Source organism: Manacus vitellinus, unplaced genomic scaffold (genome assembly GCF_001715985.3).
Source record: "Manacus vitellinus isolate BGI_N305 unplaced genomic scaffold, ASM171598v3 scaffold_22_pilon, whole genome shotgun sequence".
Lineage (NCBI taxonomy): Eukaryota > Metazoa > Chordata > Aves > Passeriformes > Pipridae > Manacus > Manacus vitellinus.
The window spans coordinates 9,442,644-9,465,021 of NW_021939632.1; the positions used below are offsets into that span (position 1 = coordinate 9,442,644).

The following is a 22,378-nucleotide window of genomic DNA, read 5'->3' on the forward strand; positions in this document are numbered from 1 at the left end:
CGTCAGGAGCATGCCTGGCACAGGCAAGGCTCCTCCGCGGGCCCGCCGCACGCTCCGCTGCCGAGCAAGGAGCAAGGACGTCACTTGGCCTCGGCGGGGGGTGGAGGATGGAGAGCATACTTCCAGGAAGCCCCCAAGCCCCAGTTCCCCGAGGCATATAGACCCGATGCGGGCACATAGCCTCCCCGCTGTCACCCCGCCTGGTGGCCCAGAAGGGACCGGGGAGCGGCTGTCACCCGCAGCTCCTTCCCAGGGGTGCAGGATGCACTGGGGGGGATACAGGTCTGCAGGGGCGCTGGGAGCCAGGTGTTGGGCATCCCTCTGAGGCAGGGGGGTTTGCACAGCCTGGCTGCCCCATACGCCCTTGGGGGCAGCAAGCCCAGGGACTTGCCCGTGTGGTGGGGCAGGGTCCTGCACCGCTGGCCGAGCATGGGGGAGTATCAGAACACCCACAGTGGCCGTGTCTCTGCACCAGGCAAGCCACACATTCCCTCTCCTCCTCGCTGCATCCCTGCTCCTTGTCTGCCTGTCACGAGTGGCACCATGCCGTGTGGTGCTGGGCTCCACATGTAAGGTGGTGGCAGGCTCCATGGTCCCAGGAGCTCTTCACTCCCCTGACTCCTCTTGGCCCTATGGCCATGGTGAGGGATGTCTCATACCTGGGCCAGGGCAGGACCCCAACCTGAGCAGGTGGATCCATGTCTAGCACATGGGAAGAAGACCTCACCTAGCTGCCCTGTGGGGCAGTGCTGAAACTGGGTGCTGGTCTCAGCCAGCTCTTCTCTCCACCCTGGGCTGGGTAGGCACAGAGCATGCTCCTGGGGCTCCTCCACCCCAAATGCAAATGAAATCTCAGGTAGGAGGATCACCTCTGCTCTCCGTCTGTCACCTTTGTGCAGACCCCGGCCCCACAGCGAGCCCCGAGCTGCTCCTGCCCCCTTTTCACCTCCTGGTTGGGGGTGACACTGCATCACCCAGTGCTTGCTCCCTGATGGGCTGTGGGTGGGCGCTGTGTGCCCGAGGCGGGTCCAGTCTGTGGGGAGCCCTGATCCCGCAGGGACCGGTTGTGGGGCAGAGGGGAGGGGTCTCGTAGCTCTGGGCAACGGAGTCCAGCCCAGGCCTGCTGGGTGCAGTCACCATATTTGATGGGGAGCCGATGGCGCCAGTCCCTGGGGAAGCCACAAGAGTACCCGATAATGGCACTCAATTGCATTTTCATTTTTTAATGGGGGAATTATCCGCCGATGGTGCAGTTAATCACTCATCTATCTTTTCCTGGCCTGGAAGACGGGCTGCCAGCCAGAACCAGCACAGTCAGCCGAGGAGGGGAGGTGAAGCCTGGCTCAGCCTGAATACAAATGTGTCTCGTGCAGCCGCTGCCCTCTGGCCAGCACTGCATGCAGGCAGGGGGCTGGTGGGAGCCCCCAAATTCTGCCCATGTGCAGGGGCTGCTGCTACAGTGGCAGCAGCTTTGGGACATGTAAAATAAGCCTGTTGCCCTTCCAAGGGCAACTAACTGCTGGCCATGCTTGGCTGTCTGTTCCTGGTGGCTGGCTGTCCCTGGGGTCTAGCTGTCCATGACCTGCTTGGGAGCTGTGGGGGGCAGGAGGGGCTGGCAGAACAAAGAGCTTTAAGACAGCTGGGTGTCCAGCCCTAGGCTCCATGCTGGGGAGATAGGGCATGGGATGTCAGTGTCCTGGGGAGACCCTGTCACCCAGACTGGCTGGGAAGGATGCTTAGTCCTGGCAGCCCAACCCTGCCTGTCTGCACTCCACATTCCCGCTCCTGCCTGCCTTGGAGATCACCCCATCCCTCTGCTTTCCTGGGAGATGATGCTGGTGCACAGCCTGGCAGACAGGCTGCCCTTAGCCCGTCCCTCCCTTGGCAAGTAGGTACCCAGCCCTGGGCTGCGGCGCAGAGGGCAGCCAAGTTGGCAGGGAGCTCTTGGCATCTCCAAACCATGCTCAGGTCCCACCTGCCTGCCCAGACAGCGTGGGCGAGCACAACCCCTCACTTCCAGCCCTGCACTGATGGGCCAGTTCTGTGCTGCATGTGCCAGGCAAGCTCTCTTGCAACTGGCACAGCTTCCTCTGGGGATGGGGGACAGTGGCTGGGACAGTGCCCATGGCAGTGCCTGGGCCAGTGCTTGAAAGACATTTTGCTGGCCCAGTCTCCACACTGGCTGGGTGGCTTTGAAGGGGCATTTGGCAGCAGCCCAGGCAAAAACCTTGCTGCAGGTGGTGCTGGCTACAGGCAGCGATTCTGGGCCACCTGTGCTGCCCAGGGCTGTCACTCCTGGGCATGGGCTGAGGCGCAAGGATGGGGTGCACAGTGCCATCACCAGGGGGACTCTGTGTGTGTGTGCGTGCGCGCACAGGTGTATGTGAGTGTGTGTGCATGGCTGGGCATGCGCTACACGTGCCCACCTACACCCATCCATCTCTGCGTGCGTGTGGGGGTGTGTGCCTGTGGGTACCCTGCGGGTGTGCAGCGAGTGTGCGTGTGTGTGGTGCCGGGTGTGCCCTGCCAGTGGGAGGGTGTGAGCAGCACCACGTGCGCTGTGCCGGACTGTGTGTGAGCAGCTGTGGGTGTGAGCAGCGCTGCGTGTGTCAGGGTGGGGTGTGTGCGTGCGGGTGCGCCATGCCAGCAGTGTGCGTGTGTGCGTGTGTGAGCAGGTGCATATCGCCCTGCCATGGGTAACACTCTCTTCTCTTTTCCTTTGCAGAAGACAGGCCACTCGCGGCGCTTCGGGCGCTTCACGCATGGTGCGTTGAGTTACCAGGACCCGACTCCCCCCGCCACCCCAAGTGTGCCAGGATGGGGTCCTCCACCATGTTGCATAGGGCAGCGAGCAGAGGCTAGGCAGGGCTGGGCTGCATCTTGCCAACCCCAAAATAGGGTCCTGGTCAGCCAGGGACTCATAGTGTTCCCCACAAGGCTGGTCTGCTCCTGGCCCTGCAGCTCTACTTCCTTAGGGGCTGCCAGGCTGTTGTGGCCAGGATGGGGAGCCTGATGCAATGGCAGTGGCAGTGCATGGGGCAGCTGGTGGTGTGCCGAGCTGCAGAGGGGTGGCTTGGAATGGAGGAAGCAGCGTGGCTCCCCCTTATGCCTTGACAGTGCAGGGGAGGGGAGCAGTTGTAGGGCGGGGGACATGTTCCTTACTGCAGGTGTCTGTTGTGGCAGCTTGCGAGAGCTTGGGCAGTGGCAAGGAGGATACTCAGTCTCTCCCAGGCAGCATCGCACTGGCTTTCCTGGAATGGGACATTAGGATAACACTGATCTGGCCTTGCCACATCCTGCCCATGGGGAGGTTCTTACTGATGCCCTGAGCATCTTGGTTTTTAACCGCAGCTGTGCCCCACAGCACAGCTGTATTGTGCAACTCTTGCACTGGTGGGGCAGGGGATGCACATGTACATGCCAGAGGGAGGCTTCTTGCACATGGACACGCGTCTCCGTGTACTCCAGCACCCTCAGAGCACCCATCTGGGGCACATATTGGGAGGTCCAGTCCCAGGCTGCGGTGTCCTGCGAAGCATAGTGATGTATGGATACTGCAGTGGTGAGGCCAGCAGCTCCAGGGACAGGAGGTGGCTGTCCTGCTGGGCAGGATGTGGCTGTGGCGTGGGGAGGGGATGGTGCTGTGCACTGTACAGGTGGGAGGGCGTGTGCGAAGAGGGTCTCTGTGCAGTGCTGGAGCGGCATGCAGTGAATATGGTGCAGACTGGAGACATGGTGGGGAAATGCTGGGGACGAGAGCCCTCCCTGCTGCCCCCCGCGTCTCTGCAGGCCGGGCCGATAACCGGGTGTTGATGTCTCTCTCTCTCTTGCTGCCCCTATGGAAGCGAAGTTTTCCGCTCCTGCAGGAAACAAAGCTACGGTAGGAAGACCCCTTCCTGATGCCAGCTCTGTACCCATAGTGGGCCCTGTGCCCCAGCCTGCCACCCTGCCCCATCACCACCATTATCCCCCTGCTCTGCCTTTTCATCCCCATGCCGCCTCTGCCAGCTGCATTCCCATCATTGGCACTGTCTCCCTTTCTCCCATCATCTAACACTGCTCCTGCCTGCTTTGCCTTGCTGCACTTTCCCACTCTCAGTCCTGCCTTTCCCAGGCAGCTTGTCCTTGCAGGTCACAATCATGGCCCCTGCCCTGGAGCTGCCTGGGCACTGCTCTCCTGCTTCTGGAGCTAGTGGGTCTGCAAGGGGCAGTGCCAGTGTGGTCTGCTGTCTCCGTATTCCCTCACCACCTGCTTTCCCTTTCCATCCCAGACTCGGAGACAGGCGAGGATGAATCCAGCGACCCCCAGGTGACACAGCGCAGTGATCTCCAGGATGAGACGGCCTTCAGCACCCCCACGGGTGAGCAGGGATGCCTGCCTGGCACAGAGACCCAGCGCTGGCTGCTGGACATGACTCCTTGCAAAGCCTCTTCTGACCCAGCTTCGAGGGTCTCCATGGAGGGGGAGCTGTGATCCACCCATGCAAAGGGGAGAGGGCTTGAGGCAGTAGGGTGCTGCTCAGGACATGTTGGGACACCCCATGGTGGCTCAGCCCTCTTCAAGCAGGATACTGGGCTTGTCTCCACATGCACCTGGTGTCGGCTCATCCCTCTCCTTTCAGGTGGGTCTGACACCCTCGTGGACGCCTCCATGAACACGACGCCAACCTCGGTGCTGGCCCTGTCACAGGCAGAGGAGCGCTCCAGCTGGTCCGGCAGCCAGCAGACCGTGGTGGAGAAGGAGACAGATGCCAGCCTCCCCTCACGGGGACCCTACCTCCGCCCCGCTGCCTGGCCGCAGCCACAGGGAACCCCAAGGCAAGCAAACACACCGGCCCCACGTGGCGCCGAGGTCCGGCACCTGGGCGTGGAGCCGCTAGTGCGGGCATCACGGGCTAATCTGGTGGGCACAAGCTGGGGGTCGGAGGATAGCCTTTCAGTGGCCAGCGACCCCTACGGCAGCGCCTTCAGCCTGTACCGAGGACGGGCGCTCTCGCTCCACGTGTAAGTAGCCGGGGAAGCACATGGAGGGGACATCATGCTGGGGCCATCTCCTTCCAATCCCTGCAGCCATCTCCTCCCCTCTGCCTGGGCTTTCTTTGCCTTTACCATCCTGGATGAGGAGTGGGGACTCTGAGCAATAGGCAGCCTGTTTCTAGTGAGGAGGTGGGAGCAGCCGAGGCTAGGGGTGGGGTCCCTTTCTGCTGTGGCCAGGTTGAGGCTGGGGGTGTCCTCTGCGCCACTGCGTGAGCCACAGTATCCCACCCACAGACTGTGCCATGGATGTTTCCCATCCCACCGAGACATGGCACTCTGTGCAGCCTAGAGTGTCAGGAGCTGGAGGTGCATGGCAGTCTGGGACACCTACTGGCAAGTCTCTATCACCAAGAGCCTCCACCACATAGGGGTGGCAGTAGGGGCCAGGGACATGCTGCTTCCGCAGGTCCTGCTGACATGCTCAGAGCCCCTGTCCCTCCCTGCCACTTTTGGTTCCCATCCCTGCAGGCCTGCTCCTTCGACTTCCATCCCGCCCTTTTTTTTGTTCAAGGCTGCTTGTTCCACCAGAACCTCATCTCCACCTTATGATTTCTGCTCTGCATTTGCTGAGGCCCTCTGTGGGCAGTGGGGTGGGAGGATGGGCCCACAGCAGCATGTGCACAGGCAGGGCTTGTAGCCTTGGGGACCCCCTCTGGCTTGTGGAAAAGTTGGCCTGTGCTGCCCTGCCTCGGCACACCAAGACACTCCAGCAAACTGGGGCACCTCCCCAGCCCTGGGTCCTGTCTGCATGGTGGCCCTGAGGAGGGCATTCACTGGGTATTCCAGCATCACCCTGCTGCCCCACGTGAGTATTCCTGGGCAAGGGGACATGGCTGTGTTCCAGCAGCCCAGGACTCTCACATAACTCAGCCAGCTCCCAGTGGCCTTGGGATGACCAGATGCCCTCACCAGGGCTCCTTGAGGCTCCCATGTTCCATAGCTGCTCTGACTGTCTGCCCCCCTTGCCATGTCCCATTGGGCACTGTGGCGCAGGCTGGGAGCTGGGATGCAGCCAGGTGTGAGGGTGGGCTCTGAACCATGCTCCTCTGTCTCTGCCCTTGCAGCAGCATCCCCCAGGGGGGCTACCGGAGAGATGACCTCCACAGAGGCCCCGTCTCTCCGAAGCCTGGGGCAGAGCCCCCGAGATCCCCCGCTGCCCTGCCACTGACTGCCAAGCCACCCATCGTCCGCTCACCATCTCCCCGTGCTGGCACGTGCCTGCCACCGCCCACTGGTGCAGCATCCCAGCCTGCTGCCCGTGGCCCTGGCGTCCCCTCCTTCACACCCGTGACCCCTCGGAAGAAGTCCTCAGTGCCAGTTGAGTACCAGGACGTTGTCCCTGAGGAGTACGAGGAGAAGATCAAGAGGCCCAAGTCCTGTGGGTACTCACAGGGTAGCACACAAGAGTCCCGTCCCCAGACACCAATGAGTGACACATCTGGCCGCATCTCTGTCCGGGCATCCCCCAAGCTGGTGCGTGCTGGCTCCAGGATCTTTGAGAGGCTGCAGTACTTTGAGGAGCGGCAGAGGAGCCTGGAGCAGGCTGACAGCCCCTTCCCCCCACACTCCAGCCTGCCCTTGCGCAAGACGCGCTCATTTGACCAGCCTGGCTCTGGCTTGCGCCGTGCCAGCACGCCGGGTGGCTCACGGGAGGACCTGCGGGAAGGCGGCCACTGGGAGCCGGGCAGCACGGCAGCGTGCCGGCGTTTGGCCTTCCGGCAGAAAGCTGCATCCTTTGACGAGCGGGGCAAGTTCGCCAACCGTGTCTATGCCATCGAGCACAAGTTTGCAGAGGAGCTGACCCGCATCAAACGGACGGTCTCCAAGCAGCAGCTGCGGCGCTCCCAGGAGCTGTGCAAAGCCGGGTTGCCCCCGGCACCCTCGCCCCCAGCAGCCAGCGAGCCCCCTGGCCCCCGTACCCTCGCACCCCCTCCACTCAGGGCGCCGGCGGACGCAAGGCACTGCCACCAAAGACCTGCCCACCAGCAGAGAGCACGCACGTCATCCAGCACCTGGCACTTTCCAGCGTGGTGCTGGTGGGACCCGACGGGGAGCCAGAGACAGGGGGACAGCGGGGGAAGAGAGCCCCAGCAGTGGGTGGTGGGGGGGCTGGACAGCCCAGCTCAGCGGAGGATGCGGCTGCCAGGAAGGGTCTGCAGCAAGAAGGCACTGGGGAAGTGAAGAAGAAGGAGCAGTGGCCATTAGCACAAGCCACCCCGCAGGGAAGGATGTCCCTTTCGCAGGCAGGTCCCACTGAAGGCAGCCCATGTCCAGATGGAGGCCCCACCAGTGGAGCCCGTGGCCCCAGGGCAGTGAGCGAAGCTCTGGCTGCCCGACTGGCTGTGCCCCATGGACTGTATCGGCGGCCGGAGACACCCACGGAGGTGCGATTCCTGCCCTGGGCGAAACCAGGGATGGAGCAGGAGGCTCGTCTGGAGAGGAGCTTGGCAGGACAGCATGGTGTGGGCAGGGACGTGGAGAGAAGGCAGATGAAAGTGTCAGAGAAGAAAGAGAGTGGTCGGATGGCTCAAGAAGGCAGGAGCACGCGGAGCAAGGGGAAGGGACGCCGAGCCAGGCCCACCTCTCCAGAGCTAGGTAGGGGCACAGCTTTCTGTCCTCCTGCAGGCACAGAGCTGGCCTGACCAGCCCCTGAGTGGGATGGGGGACCTCCAGCTTGCCCCTGGGAGGCATGGGAAGTCCAGGCTGTGGCAGAGAGCACAAGGGTGGAGTGGAGGGATGTGACTGGAGGCTGGGATAGTTGGCACGAACCAGTGCCATAAGATAGACCAGCCTAGCTACCAGTTTTTCTGGGCTTTGAGGTCATGATGCTTGCTGTCTTCTCCATATCTCTTGCCTGGCACAGCGAAGATGCAGGGTGCTGACTTCTAGCCCTGTACTGGTTCAGCACCCTGAGGCACAGGGCACCCATTGCAGCTTGTGCCATTTAGACTGTGCTTGGTGCTCCAGGGAGGGCATGAAGTCCAAGCATCCCCAGGGGATGCTGTGGTGGCATGGCTGGGGGAAAGATGTCCTGCCCGTCCTAGCATGCAACAGTGAGACCAGACTGTACCTGGGCTGGGAGCTTCTAGGCTCTGCTCTGGCCAGAGCAGTGCCAGGTCCACATGCCTGATGCTCCTGGCATAGCCCCAAGACCTTTGCTCGTGTGCTGGGTCCATGAGAGGGAAGGAACTGGGAGGTGGGTGCTGATATGATGGATTACAGCGGCCAGCATCCCATGCGGGGTTGGGGGAAGCTCAGAGTGGGGGCAGCAGCTGCCCCTCCTTTCACATCCCACTGTCACCTCATATGTCCTATGGGGATGTAAAATAGGCTGTACACTTCCTGCCCTATTGTCCCTTGCCCTGTCCTGCTTCTTGCTCTGTGCTGAGGTGGCCCCTGATGTGGCCTTTTCCTCCACTGCATGGCCTGGGTACTTGCTAATGCCCCAGTGAGGGTGTGGAGCACGTGGTGGCAGGGATGGGCAGAGGGTTGTGAGACCCCTGCTCTGCCTGCATGCAGCCCAGCGTGGCACAGGACCCACTTGCTCCACCCCACTGACAGCCACGGGGCTCGTCTCTCCCTGTGCAGAGTCCTCAGACGACTCCTACGTCTCAGCGGGTGAAGACCCCCTGGAAGCCCCCATCTTTGAGATCCCCATCCAGGACATGGCAGTGGTCGTGGGGGCAGAGGTGCTGCTCAAGTGCATTGTGACAGCCAACCCCCAGCCAGAAGGTGAGTGACCCCGGGGCTGGGGGTCAGGGGTGCGAGTGTGGCAGAGGGGCTTTCTGCATGTCCTTGTCCCACCCCCACTGTGTGAGTGGGACACCCAAACCTGAGCTGGGTGTCTCAGGGGAGGTGATGTGCCCACCCTGGGAGCACCTCTTCTGCCCTAACTCCCCCCAGACAGGAGCGAAGTGCTTGGGCACTGCCTGCCAGTATGCAGAGGGCAGAATGCCTGCTGTCTGCCTGTGCTGGGCTGGGCTGTTGGGAAAGTGGGAGAAGGGCTGCTGAGCCCTGCGCGGGCAGGGACGGGTGACGCAACCTGATCCAGTGGGTGGCAGCGCTGCCCATGGTGGGGGAGGGGGTGTTGGAACTAGATGATCAACAGGATGCCTTCCAACCCAAACCATTCTATGATTCAATGATACTCTGGGCTGCTGTCGGGACAGCTCAGGTGTCTTCCTGGGGCAGAGGCTCAGGGCTGATGGACTCCGGGCACGCCGTAGCTAGGACGTGGGCAGCTGGGCATCCAAAGCCGGTAGCAGTCGCCAAAGCCGGTCAGATGCGAAGCCGCCTTGATTCCCTCTTTCAGCCTCCACTGGAGGGCAGGCGGATGCCAGGAAGCAGAAAGGGACCAGCCCCAGTCTCTCTGTCAGGGGCTGTGGGATCCAGGGGCTGCTACCTATGGCAAATGGGTCCTCAGGCCAGGCAGGGGAGCGCCTGGTCTCTCTGGGACCCTGCGCAGACCCCCGGGGGAGCTCGAGCTGTCCTGCCCACTCGTGACCCCCGCCTCTGCCGGCAGTGTCCTGGAGGAAGGACGGGGTTCCGCTGCGAAGCAGCACCACGCGCCCCATCAAGGCGGAGGGCGAGCGCCACACGCTGCTGGTGCGGAGCGCCCGGGTGGCCGACGCCGGGCTGTACACTGTCACCGCGACCAACGAGGTGGGGGCCACCTGCTGCAGTGCCATCCTCAGCGTGCGGCCCGGTGAGTGCCGCGGCCGGCGGATGGAGGGAGGGAGGAAGGGAAGGAGGGCGGCAGGCAAGCGTGGAGCAAGGTCTGGCGCCGCGGCAGGCTGGCTGCCAGCTCGGCCGCTGCTGTCACTGGGAAGAAACTGGCTTCCTTACCCTACAAGGCTCTGTCTGAACCAAAGCAGCTGACGTGCTCCCGGCAGCCATGGAAGGATACTGCCGTGGGGGGAGCGGGGTCAGGCTGTGAGCATCCCCCGGCGCCCAGCAAGCAGCCCAGTGTCCGGCCTCCCCCTCACCTGCCCTGTGTCCCGCTAGCCGAGGGGGTAGTCCAGCCTGCCCTACAATCTGCAAACTATGTGGGTGCTCCTACCTCCAGCATGTGAACCATGGGGATGCCCCAGCCTGCTCCCCAGACCACAAATTTTGGGGATATCTCTGCCTTCCACTCTGATAGCCGTGAGGAGACCGCTGCCCCACAAGATATTAGCTATGGGGATACCCTGCCTGCCCACCAAGCTGTTAGCCAGGTGGTACCCCACCTGCCGCCCATGCCACTGGCTGTGGAGATATCCATCCCGCTGCAGCCCCAAAGCCTCCCCATCCTGAGAGTGTCTCTGGGCAGCAGGTATAGGCTCAGAGCTGCCCCGAGGGCTGGAAGCACCCAAACCCGCCCTGCCTTCCGTGGTGCGGCCGGCTCTGCACACCCAGGGGCAGCCGCGGCCGAGCAGGACCGGGGGGCACAGCCGTGGGGGGGCCGCTAAGGGCCGCGGCAGACCCCGGCCGCGCCGCGGGCCCTCCCCCGCGCTGCTGGCCCAGCCCCGGGGGCCGGCCAGCGCTGGGGCGGGGAGGGCTCAGCGGCCGGCGGCGCTTGCGGGCTGGAGGTATCCGGCCCGGCAGTGGCCTGGCACCGGCGGCGGGTTTGGCAGTGTGGCGCGGATCGCTCGCGGGTCTGGCGGGACCCCAGTGAGTGCGGGCTGCTTCGCAAAGGGGGTGCGGGGATGCGACGGGGGGGAACCGGAGTCGGACTTCCCAAATTTCCGCTCGGGGGCTGCTCGCGGGCGTGGCGGAGGCGCGGGGGGGCACAGCTCTCTCCCAGCACCGGCAGGTCGCCCGTCTCCCCAGCGCGGGGAGATGGGGGACTGAGGGCGCTCCAGCGGCCAGACCAATGGGGCCGGCACCCCCATGGCCGCGGCTGGGCTCTGACGGCCCCTCGAGCCGCTCGCTCCTTGCCGCTCCCCACCCTCCACCCCGGCCCCTGCACGTATCTCGCACTCCGCGAGTCCCCCATCCCGGCCCCCATGGAGCGGACCGGCAGGCGGGCTGCGGGGGGAGCCGCAGCTGCCAATGTCACCTTCAGCCGTGCCGGCCCGGGCAGGGACAGCCATCCCGGGAATCCAGGCGGCTTAAGGATGGAAGCGCGGGCTGCTGCGTAAGAGCCACTTGAGCCCTGCTGTCGCCTTGCGGAATATCGCGTCCCCTTATCGTCCCGCGGAGTGCTGCTCACCCCCTCCCCCGGCGCGGCCCCGCACCCTTTCGCTGCCGGTCGCAGCCGAGCCGGGATGTGCCGCGGAGTGGGTGTCCGCTCTCGTGGTGCAGGGTGGTGGGGAGGGGTGCCCTGACACGCCTGCCGAGCTCCGGCTGCTACCAGCTCCTTATCCAGCCTCTCCTGTGCTAGCCCCCGTCGTGGAGCGGCATGGAAACTTGCCCCCCACCCTCGGCCAGGCCAGCCCCATTACATCGGATGAGGAGTACCTGAGCCCCCTGGAAGAGTTCCCCGAGTCCGGAACCCCCCAGCACCAACCGGCCATGAAGCTGCAGCCAAGAGCTGAGCATGGGGCTGCCCACAGCTCCCCAGAGACCACCTACAAGGCTGCACCCTCCTTTGAGGTGAGACAACAACTCCCCCAGGACCTGGCAGAGGGGGAGCAGTGCCCTGTGACTGCAGTGCTGAGGTCCTCGGTGCCAGGAGCTGCTGGGTCAGGTCTTCCTACCCCTTGATCTGATCTGGGATGCTCACAGCACCTGGGCAGGCTCCACCCCACCAGCTCCCCTGGTACTCCTGTTATGAGGAGGGACACACAAACCTGGGTGCAGTGGTGGGGATGCGTGGCCCTGTGTGCAGGGCTGTCTGACCCCTGTTTCCCCAGGTATCCCTGTCAGACCAGTCAGTGCTAGAGGGACAGGATGTCAGCATGAGTGTCCGTGTCCATGGGGAGCCCAAGCCAATCATTTACTGGTGAGTCCTGCTGCTCTCTGGGGTCACAGGTGGGCAGGGAAGGAGTGGACAGGCACAGTGACTTTTGGGGATGATTATCTCAGAGCTTGGAGCTCTCATCCTGAGCAGAGTTGGGCATGGAGAGGGGCTTTTGGGGACAGCTGGGTGTGCACGGCCAGGCGTGACCATGCTGCTCTCCCGAGCAGGCTGAGGAACCGGCAGCCAGTGAAGTATGGCCGCCGGCACCACGCGGAGGAGGCAGAGGGAGTGCGGGGGCTCTTCACGCTGCACATCCTGGCAGCAGAGCATACTGACACCGGCTTCTACACCTGCAAGGCTGTCAACGAGTATGGCACCAAGCAGTGCGAGGCCAAGCTGGAGGTCAGAGGTAAAATTCCCTAAGCGTGTCCCCCACTGACCCAAGGGACCAGCTGACTCCAGTGCCCTGCATGAACTGTGCGGAAGGGGCCACTGCAAAGTCCTGTTGGTGGTGCTACATAAGTAGCCAGTCTGCCCTGTGGCAGCACAGGCGGGAACAGGAAAGTGGAGCTGCGTGCCTGTAGCAGAAGGCAGGCTGCCCTGCTGCCCCATCCAAATGTGCAGCTGCAAGGCTCCCTGACCCACTGCCCCGCTGTACCAGATCCCCCGCTGATGTGACCCAGACCCTGCTGCTCCCCACAGCCCAGCTTCACCCCACATCCCCCCACTGCTGGGGCTGGGTGCTGCCCCTGGCTGTGCAGGGAGTGCTTTTACCCTTGGTGGCTCTGTAGGGGACATGTACCCCTGCCCTGCAGCTCACTCCCTCCCTGCCCCAGCCTGCCTGCAAGCTGTGTGCCAGGCACAGGGCAGCTTGCAGGGGTCCCTTCCTGCCTGTTTCTGGCAATGTCCCATATGCATGGGACTTGGCTGTCCAGCCCCCTTTTCTTGCTGTCTCTCCCCGGCCCTCCTAGGACCCCAAAGTATGTGTGCAATTTTGAGAGGGAGATGGGGGTCAGGACTGATAGCCAGACTGGTGTCCCCAAGACCAGGGAAGGAGCCTCTGGGGATGAGTGATGCTGCCTCCCTCCTCTTGCCCTTTGCTGTGTGTGCCCTGCTACCCCCAGCCCTCCCTGCTGATGGCTGCCTGAGCCCCCCTGGGCTGTGCCCATTCCACCCCGGCCTTGGCTGCACTGCTTGTACTCTGCCAGGATTATGCTCCCAGCCTATAGCAAAGCGTGGTGGCACGGGGGTGGGAGCAGAAACTGTCTCCATGTCCCATGGCTGGCAGGAGCTGGGCTTCAGGGGAGATGGCCCAAGCCCTGGCCCCTCTCAGGGGGTCAGCAGATGGCTCTGTGACTTGTTGCCCACCTGCACCTCTTGTGCCGGCGCTGGCATGTGTGTGCGTGCCGGTCCCGTCGCTGCTGCACTAACCCTTCTGCTTGCTGACTGCCGTTTTTGTCTGTACGCAGGGGGAGTACGATAAGGGGGTGCATCTCTCAGAGCCGCAGCTGCGGGGCTCTTAGTTGGACACCTCTTAGGCAGTGGACCTCACCTTGTGTTATTACCTCCTTCTCCATCCGCCGCCTCGTCCTGGACGCACCGCGGGGACACGCGGGCCCTCGACTGTGGGCAGGGGCTCACTGGATGGCCGGGGCAGGCGTGACTGAGGCGGGGCGGGGGGAGCAGCAGGGGAGCGGCAGGCACCCCCTCAGCCGGGCCAGGGTGCCCGTATGATGCTGTCTTGTCTCTTGCTCCATCCGTTTGTCCCTGTCTGCGTGTCCTGCTGCCTCTCTCTTGGTGCCCAGTGAAGGGGAGTGGGGAGCTGAGCCCGTGGTCGCCGCCGTGCTGGCCAAGGCTGTAGGAAAGGGGCTACAGTGCAGTGGCAGCTCTGTGACGGTCACCTTGGAGCGTGGGAGACAGGAGACCCCAGGGACCCCACAAGGGAGCACCCTGCCTGAGCTGCAGGGGGGGAGGGAAAGCATCAGCCCCTTTGGCTTCACAGCTGCCACACAGGTGCCAGCTTGGCCACCAAGAGATGTCTTGTGTAGCCCCAGGGCTTGGGTCTGCCTGGAGCATCCCATCGCTCCGGGTCTCTTCTCCCCAGGGAGTGGGCTTGACAGGGGGGCGGGCTGCGAGGCCGTGACCCTTTTCTTTTGTAGCTCTAATAAAATCTGTTTGGTAAAGCGCTGTGTGGTGTGTTCCTGGCACGGACACCTCCCCTCACCCCCAATACCCTCCCCAGCTCAGCTCTGCTTTCCACATCTCGCCTCCCCTCCCACCCTTCCCTGCTGCACTTTCTGCCCGCTGCACCAGACCCTCTCCCTGCATGAGCCCCTGCCCTGCATGTACCCCCAGTCCATCCCTGCCACTTCTCATGGTTGCTTTTCAGTTGCTGAGATGCATCTCTCTCTCTTTCTTTCTCTCTCTCCCCTCTCCCCGGGCAGCTCGCCCCGAGTGCCAGTCCCTGGCCATCGTGGTTCCCCTGCAGGACTTGGTGGTCGGGGCGGGGGAGATGGCGGTCTTTGAGTGCTTGGTGGCCGGCCCACCAGACATGGATGTGGACTGGCTGTCCCGGGGCCGGCTGCTCCAGCCTGCCCTGCTCAAATGCAAGATGCATTTTGATGGGCGCAAGTGCAAGCTGCTTCTCACCTCCGTGCACGAGGACGACAGTGGAATCTACACCTGCAAGCTCAGCACTGCCAAAGGTAAGTGGTGGGCATGCAGCTCCCCAGAGAGGGTCTCATTTAGGGCTTGGCCCTAGGGGGTGGATAGACCCCCTTGCCCCCAGCTGAGGGCTCTGGTTCCCTGGGATGTAGCTGTGAGTGCTGGAGGTGGGGGACAAGGGAATAAGGAAACCTGGTGTGCATCAGTCCTCAGGCTCCAGTACTCTGAGCCCTGCAGCCCTGTCCCACCCCACTCAGCTCCTCTGCTGGCATGCACACAGCTCCCTGAAATGTGGGAAGATGCATTTGCACCATGGCTGCACTAGGTGGATGCAGGCCTGGAGTCCAGCTGTCCCTGTCCCTTGGCTCCAGAGTCTCTGGCTTCAGTGCCAAGCTCCAGTATTGACCTGTCTCTGCTAGGTTGGGAGATAGTGGGGAAATGGGCAGGGAGTCAAGGCTGCCCACCCTCTCCCACCAAGCCATCACCAGTGGCAGCTCAGGAAGAGCAACATGGTCCTCTGTCCCACGGCTCCAACACCCCTTGCACCTGTGCATGCTGCCACAGCCTCTGTCTCCCATAGAGCCCACTCTCCAGCTTACCTGGACAGCTGGATTATGGGGAGTGCAGGGGGCAGCAGCATTCCCTGTACTCTCTGGCTGGGCCTGTGCACCCCTCCATGAAGGAGGCTGTGTATACTTCTGAGGTTTTTAGAGCAGCAACAGTTTTGGGCTCAGGGAAGTGAGGCTGGGCCTGAGCATGGTGTTGCCCATTTCTGCCCAGGGTGGGTGACGATACCATCACTGCAAAGTGGTTCTTGTTGCAAACTCCCTCACCTGGGGCATCCAGCCTGAACCCGTCCCCATGCTGCCCCTGGGTACTGCATGTGGTGGCACTTCCTGCTTAAGCGTCACTTCCCTGTCCCCCAGAGGTGAGGCCAGCTGTGATCTCCTGCCCTCACCTTGTTGCTGGCACCTGTAGTGCTGTGCAGGGAGGAAAGAGGCCGCTGCCACCAGCAGAGCCCCAGCCCTGGGCATGGGGACCTTGCACACAGTTGTACACCTCTGCCCTGCACCGGGACAGAGCCTGGCACTCCGCACACCTGGGCTCAGCGGAGGGGGCCATGCTGGCTGCTGGATTGCAGCCATGTGGTCGCAGTCTGCCTCCTACCCTGCACAGGCACGTGCTGCAGGGGCTCACCTCTGCCCGCTCTCCTCGCAGATGAGCTGACCTGCAGTGCCCGGCTGACAGTGCAGCCCTCTGTGCAGCCACTCTTCACCCGCAAGCTGGAGAACGTGGACGTGGTGGAAGGGAGGACGGCTCGTTTTGACTGCATGATCAGTGGGACTCCCCCCCCGACGGTCACTTGGACCCACTTTGGTAACCCCCAAACCCAGAGAGCTTGCCAAGGGCCTCGCAGGAAGACATCTCTTTTGGGGCTGCTCCTAAAGGCTGGCACCTGGCTGGGGCTGGACAGGGTGCTGATGCTGATTCTGGTGTGTGTCTCTGTGCAGGCCTGCCAGTGCAGGAGGGGGAGAACATGCGGATACAGCAGGATGGAGGGCTGCACTCACTGGTCATTGTGCATGTGGGCAGCGAAGATGAGGGGCAGTACAGGGCGACTGCCAGGAACATCCATGGCCATGTGGAGTGCTCTGCCGAGCTCTATGTGGAGGAGCCACGGCCATCTGCTGCCTCCCAGATGTAAGAGTTGGGCGGTCTCCAGAATCTGCTTCCCCCTGATTGCTCTCCTTTGGGACCTGGGATAAACAGGCTTATGCAAAGCCTGGGGTCGGGGCTGGGCTGTGGGCAGCATGCTTCTGTCATGAGCATGTGAGGGCTTTTGCAGCTCCAAACTGGAGAAGATGCCATCCATCCCGGAGGAGCCAGAACAGGTGGAGACAGAGACAGAGTGCTTCACCATGCCTGATTTCCTGAAGCCACTGCACAACCTGGATGTGGTGGAGTCGAAGGAGGCTGTGCTAGAGTGCCAGGTGGCCGGAATGCCCTACCCCTCCATCACCTGGTACCACAATGGCTCCCGCATTGACAGCACCGATGACCGCAAGATGATGCAGTGTAGGACTCCCCACTGCCCTCTTCGCCCACTGGGGTTCCTCCACCTGGGGTGGAAGAAGGGGGAACACCCTGGGAGAAGGCATTAACCCCCAGACATTTATGGCCCATGAGGCAGGGAGGGGAGCTCTGTGTCGCTTAGCTGGTAAGGTCTTACCTGTGTCCTCCTGTTCCCCACCAGATAAGGACATCCATCGCCTGGTGTTCACAGCTGTCAGCCATGCACATGCTGGTGTCTATAAAAGCGTCATCGCCAACAAAGTGGGGAAGGCCACGTGCTATGCACACCTCTATGTCACTGGTAAGCAGGAGCGAGCACCACTGGGGATGTGCAGCAACTTTATGCCACCCTGCCAGGCTGTGCCCTGGTGCTGTCGTGAGATCTTAGGGGCTTATGATCACAGGGCGGTTCAGGTTGGAGGGGACTGTGGGGCCAGCAGTACAGTTCTCATCTTGTGGGGTCAGGACCCATCCCTGGACCCTCAGGTCCCACATGAGGCTTGCTGGCAGCACCAAGTCCACAAGGGCTGCCAGGTTGACCCCCAACCAGGGAACCAGGGAGAATTATTGGCCTCATCCATCCCCTCAGCCAGCATCTCCCAGGGTGTAAGGTAGATGCCCTGAGGAGTGGGGGCAGTGGCCATACTCACATCCCTGTCCACTTCCCCATGCAGATGTGGTGCCAACCCCCCCAGATGGGCCCCCCACCGTGGCCTCAGTGACTGGTAGAGTCATCACTCTGACCTGGAACAAACCCAAGTGGCTGGACACTGCCATAGGTGAGGGGGCAGGGGGTGGGTAATGCCATGATGGGGCCTATGGGCTAGCCCAATACTGGGGCCTCTGCACTGACTCTCTTCCCCTGCAGACCCCAACTCAGTGACCTACATAGTGCAAATGCAAGTGCTGGGCACAATGCAGTGGGTGGTGCTGGTGACCGGCGTGCAGGAGACCACCTACACAGTGCATGGGCTGACCAAGGGTGCCCAGTACCTCTTCCGTGTCATCACCGCCACCCCCAAGACCAACAGCAAGCCATCCCTGCCTGTGGGGCCTGTGCAGCTCCTGGACCGGGGTGAGAAGGGCAGTGGTGAGGGGTTGGGTAGTTGTGGTGGAGGTCTCTGTCCCTTGTCAGGTGGTAAGCTGCCCAGGGCTGGGTGGCATGGGGTCTGGCAGGGTGGTGACAATGCATGTGACAGGTCCCTACCTGGAGGAGGCACCGGTCATCCTGGACAAGCCCGATGTTGTGTATGTAGTGGAGGGCCAGCCAGCCTCTGTTACCATCACCATCAACCATGTGGAGGCCACTGCCACCTGGAAGAGGTAGGAGATGGCCCAGCATCACTCCACGGGATGCATAAAGAGGGGCTTCCCTACCAGCTTCCTATGCAGCCCACAGTGTATGTGTGTGTGTGTGTGGCTGTTCAGGGCTGTGCAGAGCTGGGGAGGAGGGGGGGATGAGATGCTGTCTGTGGGGTTTTAAGGGGAAGAGCCATTCAGAAGGCAGAACTAACAGTGGGGTGTGAGCAGTTTGTGGGGGTGCAGGGTGGGAACTGGGGCTGTCTGTGGGTCAGGAGGTGGTCATGGGGCTCTGGAGTGGGATCAGTGGGGTAGTGGGTCTGGTGCTGCCTGTGGAGCTGTGATGTGGCAGCTGGTGTGCCCACAGGGGTGGGCAGGTGCTGGGAGAGCTGGAAGGCACATGCGAAGTGACAATGCCGGATGACGACCAGCACTGCCTGCGGCTGCTGCATGTGGGCCGAGGGGCTGCAGGGCTGCTGACCTGCGAGGTGAGCAACCGTCACGGCACTGCCCGCTGCACCCTCCGCCTCCACCTTGCAGGTAGGTGCCCCCACACTGAGGGGCTGTGTCCCTCCACCCTACAGTGCATCACCCTACAGTACTCCAAGCCCATATACCATAGGCGGGGCATTGCCCTGCAGGGTGGCACCAGTCTATGGTGCCACATGCCCATATGCCATCAGACCACTGCCCCATAGCATGACACTGGTCCTCAGTGCTCCACACTCATATGGGGATGCTGCTCTATAGTGTGGTGATGACCCATGGGGTTGAGAGACCATGAACCATGCACTGATACTGCTGCTTAATGTCCCATACCCATCTGACCTGGGCAGAGGTGTCCCATGTACCCCATGACCATGTGCATGGAGAGGCAGTGCCCCATGGTGTCCCTCAGCCTTATGCCACGGATAGCACTGCTGCAGGGTGTCCCATCCCTGTATATAGTTGGGAGGCACTGCCCCCAGTGCCAAAAGCCATAGAGGACCCCTCCAGAACGTTCCACAGAGTTGTGATTGGTGGCTCTGCCCCACAGTACCCCACATCCACATGTAATGGAAGATGCAGTACCACAGTGCCCCATGCCTGTGTGCTGGCCATGGCACTGCCTCACAGTGCCCCACAGCAATGGGGAACTGCCCCATGGTGCTGCGGGCACATGCCTTTGGTGACCTGCCCCATAATGTCCTGCTCCCATGTGCATTGGGGTGGCACAGCCCCATGTTACTCCATGCACCTACACCATGAGTTGACACTTCCTTGCAGTGCCCCACAGCCATACACCCCCTGCCAGTGGTAGGGGAGTGACACTGTCCCATGGTGCTCCATGCCCTGTCTCTTGGCAGAGGCACCACGCTTTGAGACCATCATGGAGGACATTGATGTCCAAGAAGGGGAGACACCGCGCTTCGCTGTGGTGGTGGAGGGAAAACCGCTGCCGGACATCATGTGGTACAAGGTGGGCCGGGAGCTCCCAACCACTTCCTGACCCACAGACCCACTGGACCCGCATGCTGCCTCACCTGGGATGCTGCACTGGGACTTCAGGGTTGTGTTCAACCCTGGTGATGCAGGGTGTGCCCCATCCCTAACTATGGGGAAAGGGTGGTGGGAGCTGGTCAGGGATGGGACAGGATGCCCCCAACACCCCTGCCACCCTCAGGATGGGGAGCTGCTGGAGGAAAGCAGCCACCTGAGCTTCGTATATGAGGACAACGAGTGCTCGCTGGTGGTGCTGGGTGCTGCTGAACCTGACAGTGGTGTCTACACCTGCACGGCCAAGAACCTGGCTGGGGAGGTCTCCTGCAAGGCAGAGCTGGTGGTGCAGGCAGGTACGACTGACTGGCCCCCCAGCCCTTGGGGATAGAGCCTGGGTGCCTGGCTTGCCCCATGCCAGCGCCTTTCCTTCCCCCAGTCCAGCCCAGTACTGATGCTGCCATGGAGGAGGATGCACTGCACAAGGCACAACGCCTGACTGACTACTACGATGTGCACGAGGAGATTGGAAGGTATGTGTCTGCTGGCATGAGGGGGCACCCCAGAAACCACAGGGACAGGGTTGCTGAAGCTAGGCTGCACCCTGGGGCTCCAACATGGGGAACTGAGCCCCATAGTACCCCACATCCTGGTGTGCTGGGGCTGCTCTCAGGTGTCAATGGATACTCCAGTGCCAGCTTAGGGTGGGGAGCTGAGGTAGCCAGAAAAAAGCCAGGCTTGGGGTCTCTCCATGGATAGTCATGGAGAGCTGTGGGCAGCTCCCTGCAGAGTGAGTGCCCGCACCAGCTGCTCAGGGAAGAGTGGGTGTCTCTTGCTTGCCCACCTTCTTATCCTCCCTTGCCCACCTTCTTATCCTCCCTTGCCCACCTTCTTATCCTCCCTTGCCCACCTTCTTATCCTCCCTACTGCTGCATTGCAGGGGGGCTTTCTCCTATCTGCGGAGGGTGACAGAGAAGAGCAGCCGGCTGGACTTTGCCGCCAAGTTCATCCCTGGGAGGACCAAGGCCAAGCAGTCAGCGCGGCGGGAGCTGCACATTCTCTCGCAGCTGGACCACGAGCGCATCGTCTTCTTCCATGATGCCTTTGAGAAGAAGAATGCAGTCATAATAGTCATGGAGCTGTATCCTCCAGGCACTGCCCCAGGAGTGTGCTGCACAGGGGATGAGAGGTGGCTTTTGGGGGAATGGGTGGGCAGAATGGGTGCAGAGGAACTGGATGCAGGGCACAATTGAGCATGGAATTTCTGTGCTCCTTGACTGGGACCCAGTTGTGCTGAGGAAGAGCTGCTGGACAGGATGGTGAGGAAGCCCTCGGTCTGTGAGTCAGAGGTGAGTAAATGCTGTGGGGGCAAAGTGATGGAGAAGGGAGGGATTCTGGGGACACTGGGATCTGTTCCAGCCTAGAGATATGCAATGTTCATTGTATCAGGTTACTAAGGGGGCTACAGCCCACACCCTCCTCTGTGCAGGGCTAGTGTGGGGCTGACCCATGCTCAGAGTGCTCATCCTCCCCAGTCCTTCTCTTGCAGGTTCGGTCCTACATGCGGCAGGTCCTGGAAGGGATCTGCTACCTGCACCAGCACAGCATCCTGCACCTGGATATCAAAGTGAGTGTAGGCCTTTACAGACCCCTCCTGCCCCGTGCCCTGAGGGAAGGGCTCCTGGTGCACTGTCAGGGGCTTGGTCCTGCTGACAGGGAACATTCCTGTATATAGTTGGGAGGCATTGCCCCCAGTGCCAAGAGCACCAGGGAAAGCCCCTGCATCCTGCCAAGCTCCACTCTGCTCTGCACTGTCCTGTAGCCAGAAAACCTCCTGATGGCAGATTTGAGCAGCGAGCAGGTCCGGATCTGCGACTTCGGCAATGCACAGGAACTGACGCCTGAGGAGCCACAGTACTGCAAGTATGGCACCCCCGAGTTCGTGGGCCCTGAGATCGTCAACCAGACCCCTGTCTCCAGTGTCACTGACATCTGGTAAGGGTGGCCCTGGGGTGGTTGGTAGGCTCCCTGCTATGTCAGCAGGGGCTGCACCACAGAGGGCTCATGATGTGCAATAACTGTTCTTTCCACAGGCCTGTGGGGGTCATTGCATACCTCTGGTAAGTGCCCTGGTGGGCCCTCATGGGAGGGACACCCTTCCCATACCCTCACCAGTTCCAGAGCTGAGGATGTGATCATGCACATGAGTCCTTGCAGACTCAGCCTCCTCCCCAGCTGCTCCTGCCTCTGCTCTCCCCTTGGCACCAGGGCTGGGGTGTGAGGTCCTGTCCTCAGTCTCCTGTACTTCTCATGCTGTTCCCATGTCCCCACGGCCCAATGACAGTATCTCCTCCTCGGCAGCCTGACGGGGATCTCCCCTTTTGTGGGAGAGAACGACAAGACAACGCTGATGAACATCCGCAACTACAATGTGGCCTTTGAGGAGAGGATGTTCCAGGGGCTCACCCGGGAAGCCAAGGGCTTCGTCATCAAAGTGCTGGTCAACGACAGGCTGTGAGTGCTGCAGAGTCCTCTTTCCCCATCCCCTGCCCCTCCAGCATGAGCCTTGTGCTCGAGGGAAGGTGGGGATCCCTGTGCATCGGGATGCCCAAGGGCAAGCTGGCTGCACAGCCCTGCCTGGGTGCAGTACGGGCAACCAGACCCTCTTGCCCTTACCCCTCTGGCCAAAGCCCCTAAGCCTGGATGGTTCTCACCCAGTGGTGTTGGTTCACAGGAGACCCAATGCAGAGCAGACCCTGGAGCATCCCTGGTTTAAGGTGAGTTTGGGCAGGGACTAGCGCCAAGTGGCCATGGGGTTCCCTGAGCCTGCTGCAGGCTCCATGGGACACCGCTGTCCTCTCACCCCACAGACGCTGGCCAAGGGGAAGGTCATCAGCACCGACCACCTCAAGCTCTTCCTCTCCCGTCGGAAATGGCAGGTGAAGG

The 22,378-nt window shown here is 62.0% G+C and overlaps 1 protein-coding gene across 1 annotated transcript in view; it reads left to right on the top strand.

The window, feature by feature from the left end:
- The window catches only part of SPEG (striated muscle enriched protein kinase), a 38,718-nt gene that overhangs the window by 8,385 nt on the left and 7,955 nt on the right, over positions 1 to 22,378 (top strand). Inside the window, 29 exon segments of the mRNA XM_018072574.2 lie at positions 4,272 to 4,361; positions 4,623 to 5,004; positions 6,102 to 6,952; positions 6,955 to 7,632; positions 8,626 to 8,769; positions 9,560 to 9,742; positions 11,402 to 11,613; positions 11,874 to 11,962; positions 12,148 to 12,329; positions 14,365 to 14,625; positions 15,803 to 15,961; positions 16,096 to 16,285; positions 16,431 to 16,660; positions 16,839 to 16,958; positions 17,332 to 17,436; positions 17,526 to 17,732; positions 17,857 to 17,980; positions 18,324 to 18,496; positions 19,303 to 19,415; positions 19,620 to 19,788; positions 19,872 to 19,965; positions 20,373 to 20,573; positions 20,721 to 20,781; positions 20,982 to 21,059; positions 21,255 to 21,427; positions 21,526 to 21,552; positions 21,794 to 21,946; positions 22,167 to 22,209; positions 22,303 to 22,371. Of these exon segments, the coding sequence (XP_017928063.2) occupies positions 4,272 to 4,361; positions 4,623 to 5,004; positions 6,102 to 6,952; positions 6,955 to 7,632; positions 8,626 to 8,769; positions 9,560 to 9,742; positions 11,402 to 11,613; positions 11,874 to 11,962; positions 12,148 to 12,329; positions 14,365 to 14,625; positions 15,803 to 15,961; positions 16,096 to 16,285; positions 16,431 to 16,660; positions 16,839 to 16,958; positions 17,332 to 17,436; positions 17,526 to 17,732; positions 17,857 to 17,980; positions 18,324 to 18,496; positions 19,303 to 19,415; positions 19,620 to 19,788; positions 19,872 to 19,965; positions 20,373 to 20,573; positions 20,721 to 20,781; positions 20,982 to 21,059; positions 21,255 to 21,427; positions 21,526 to 21,552; positions 21,794 to 21,946; positions 22,167 to 22,209; positions 22,303 to 22,371 (5,561 nt within the window).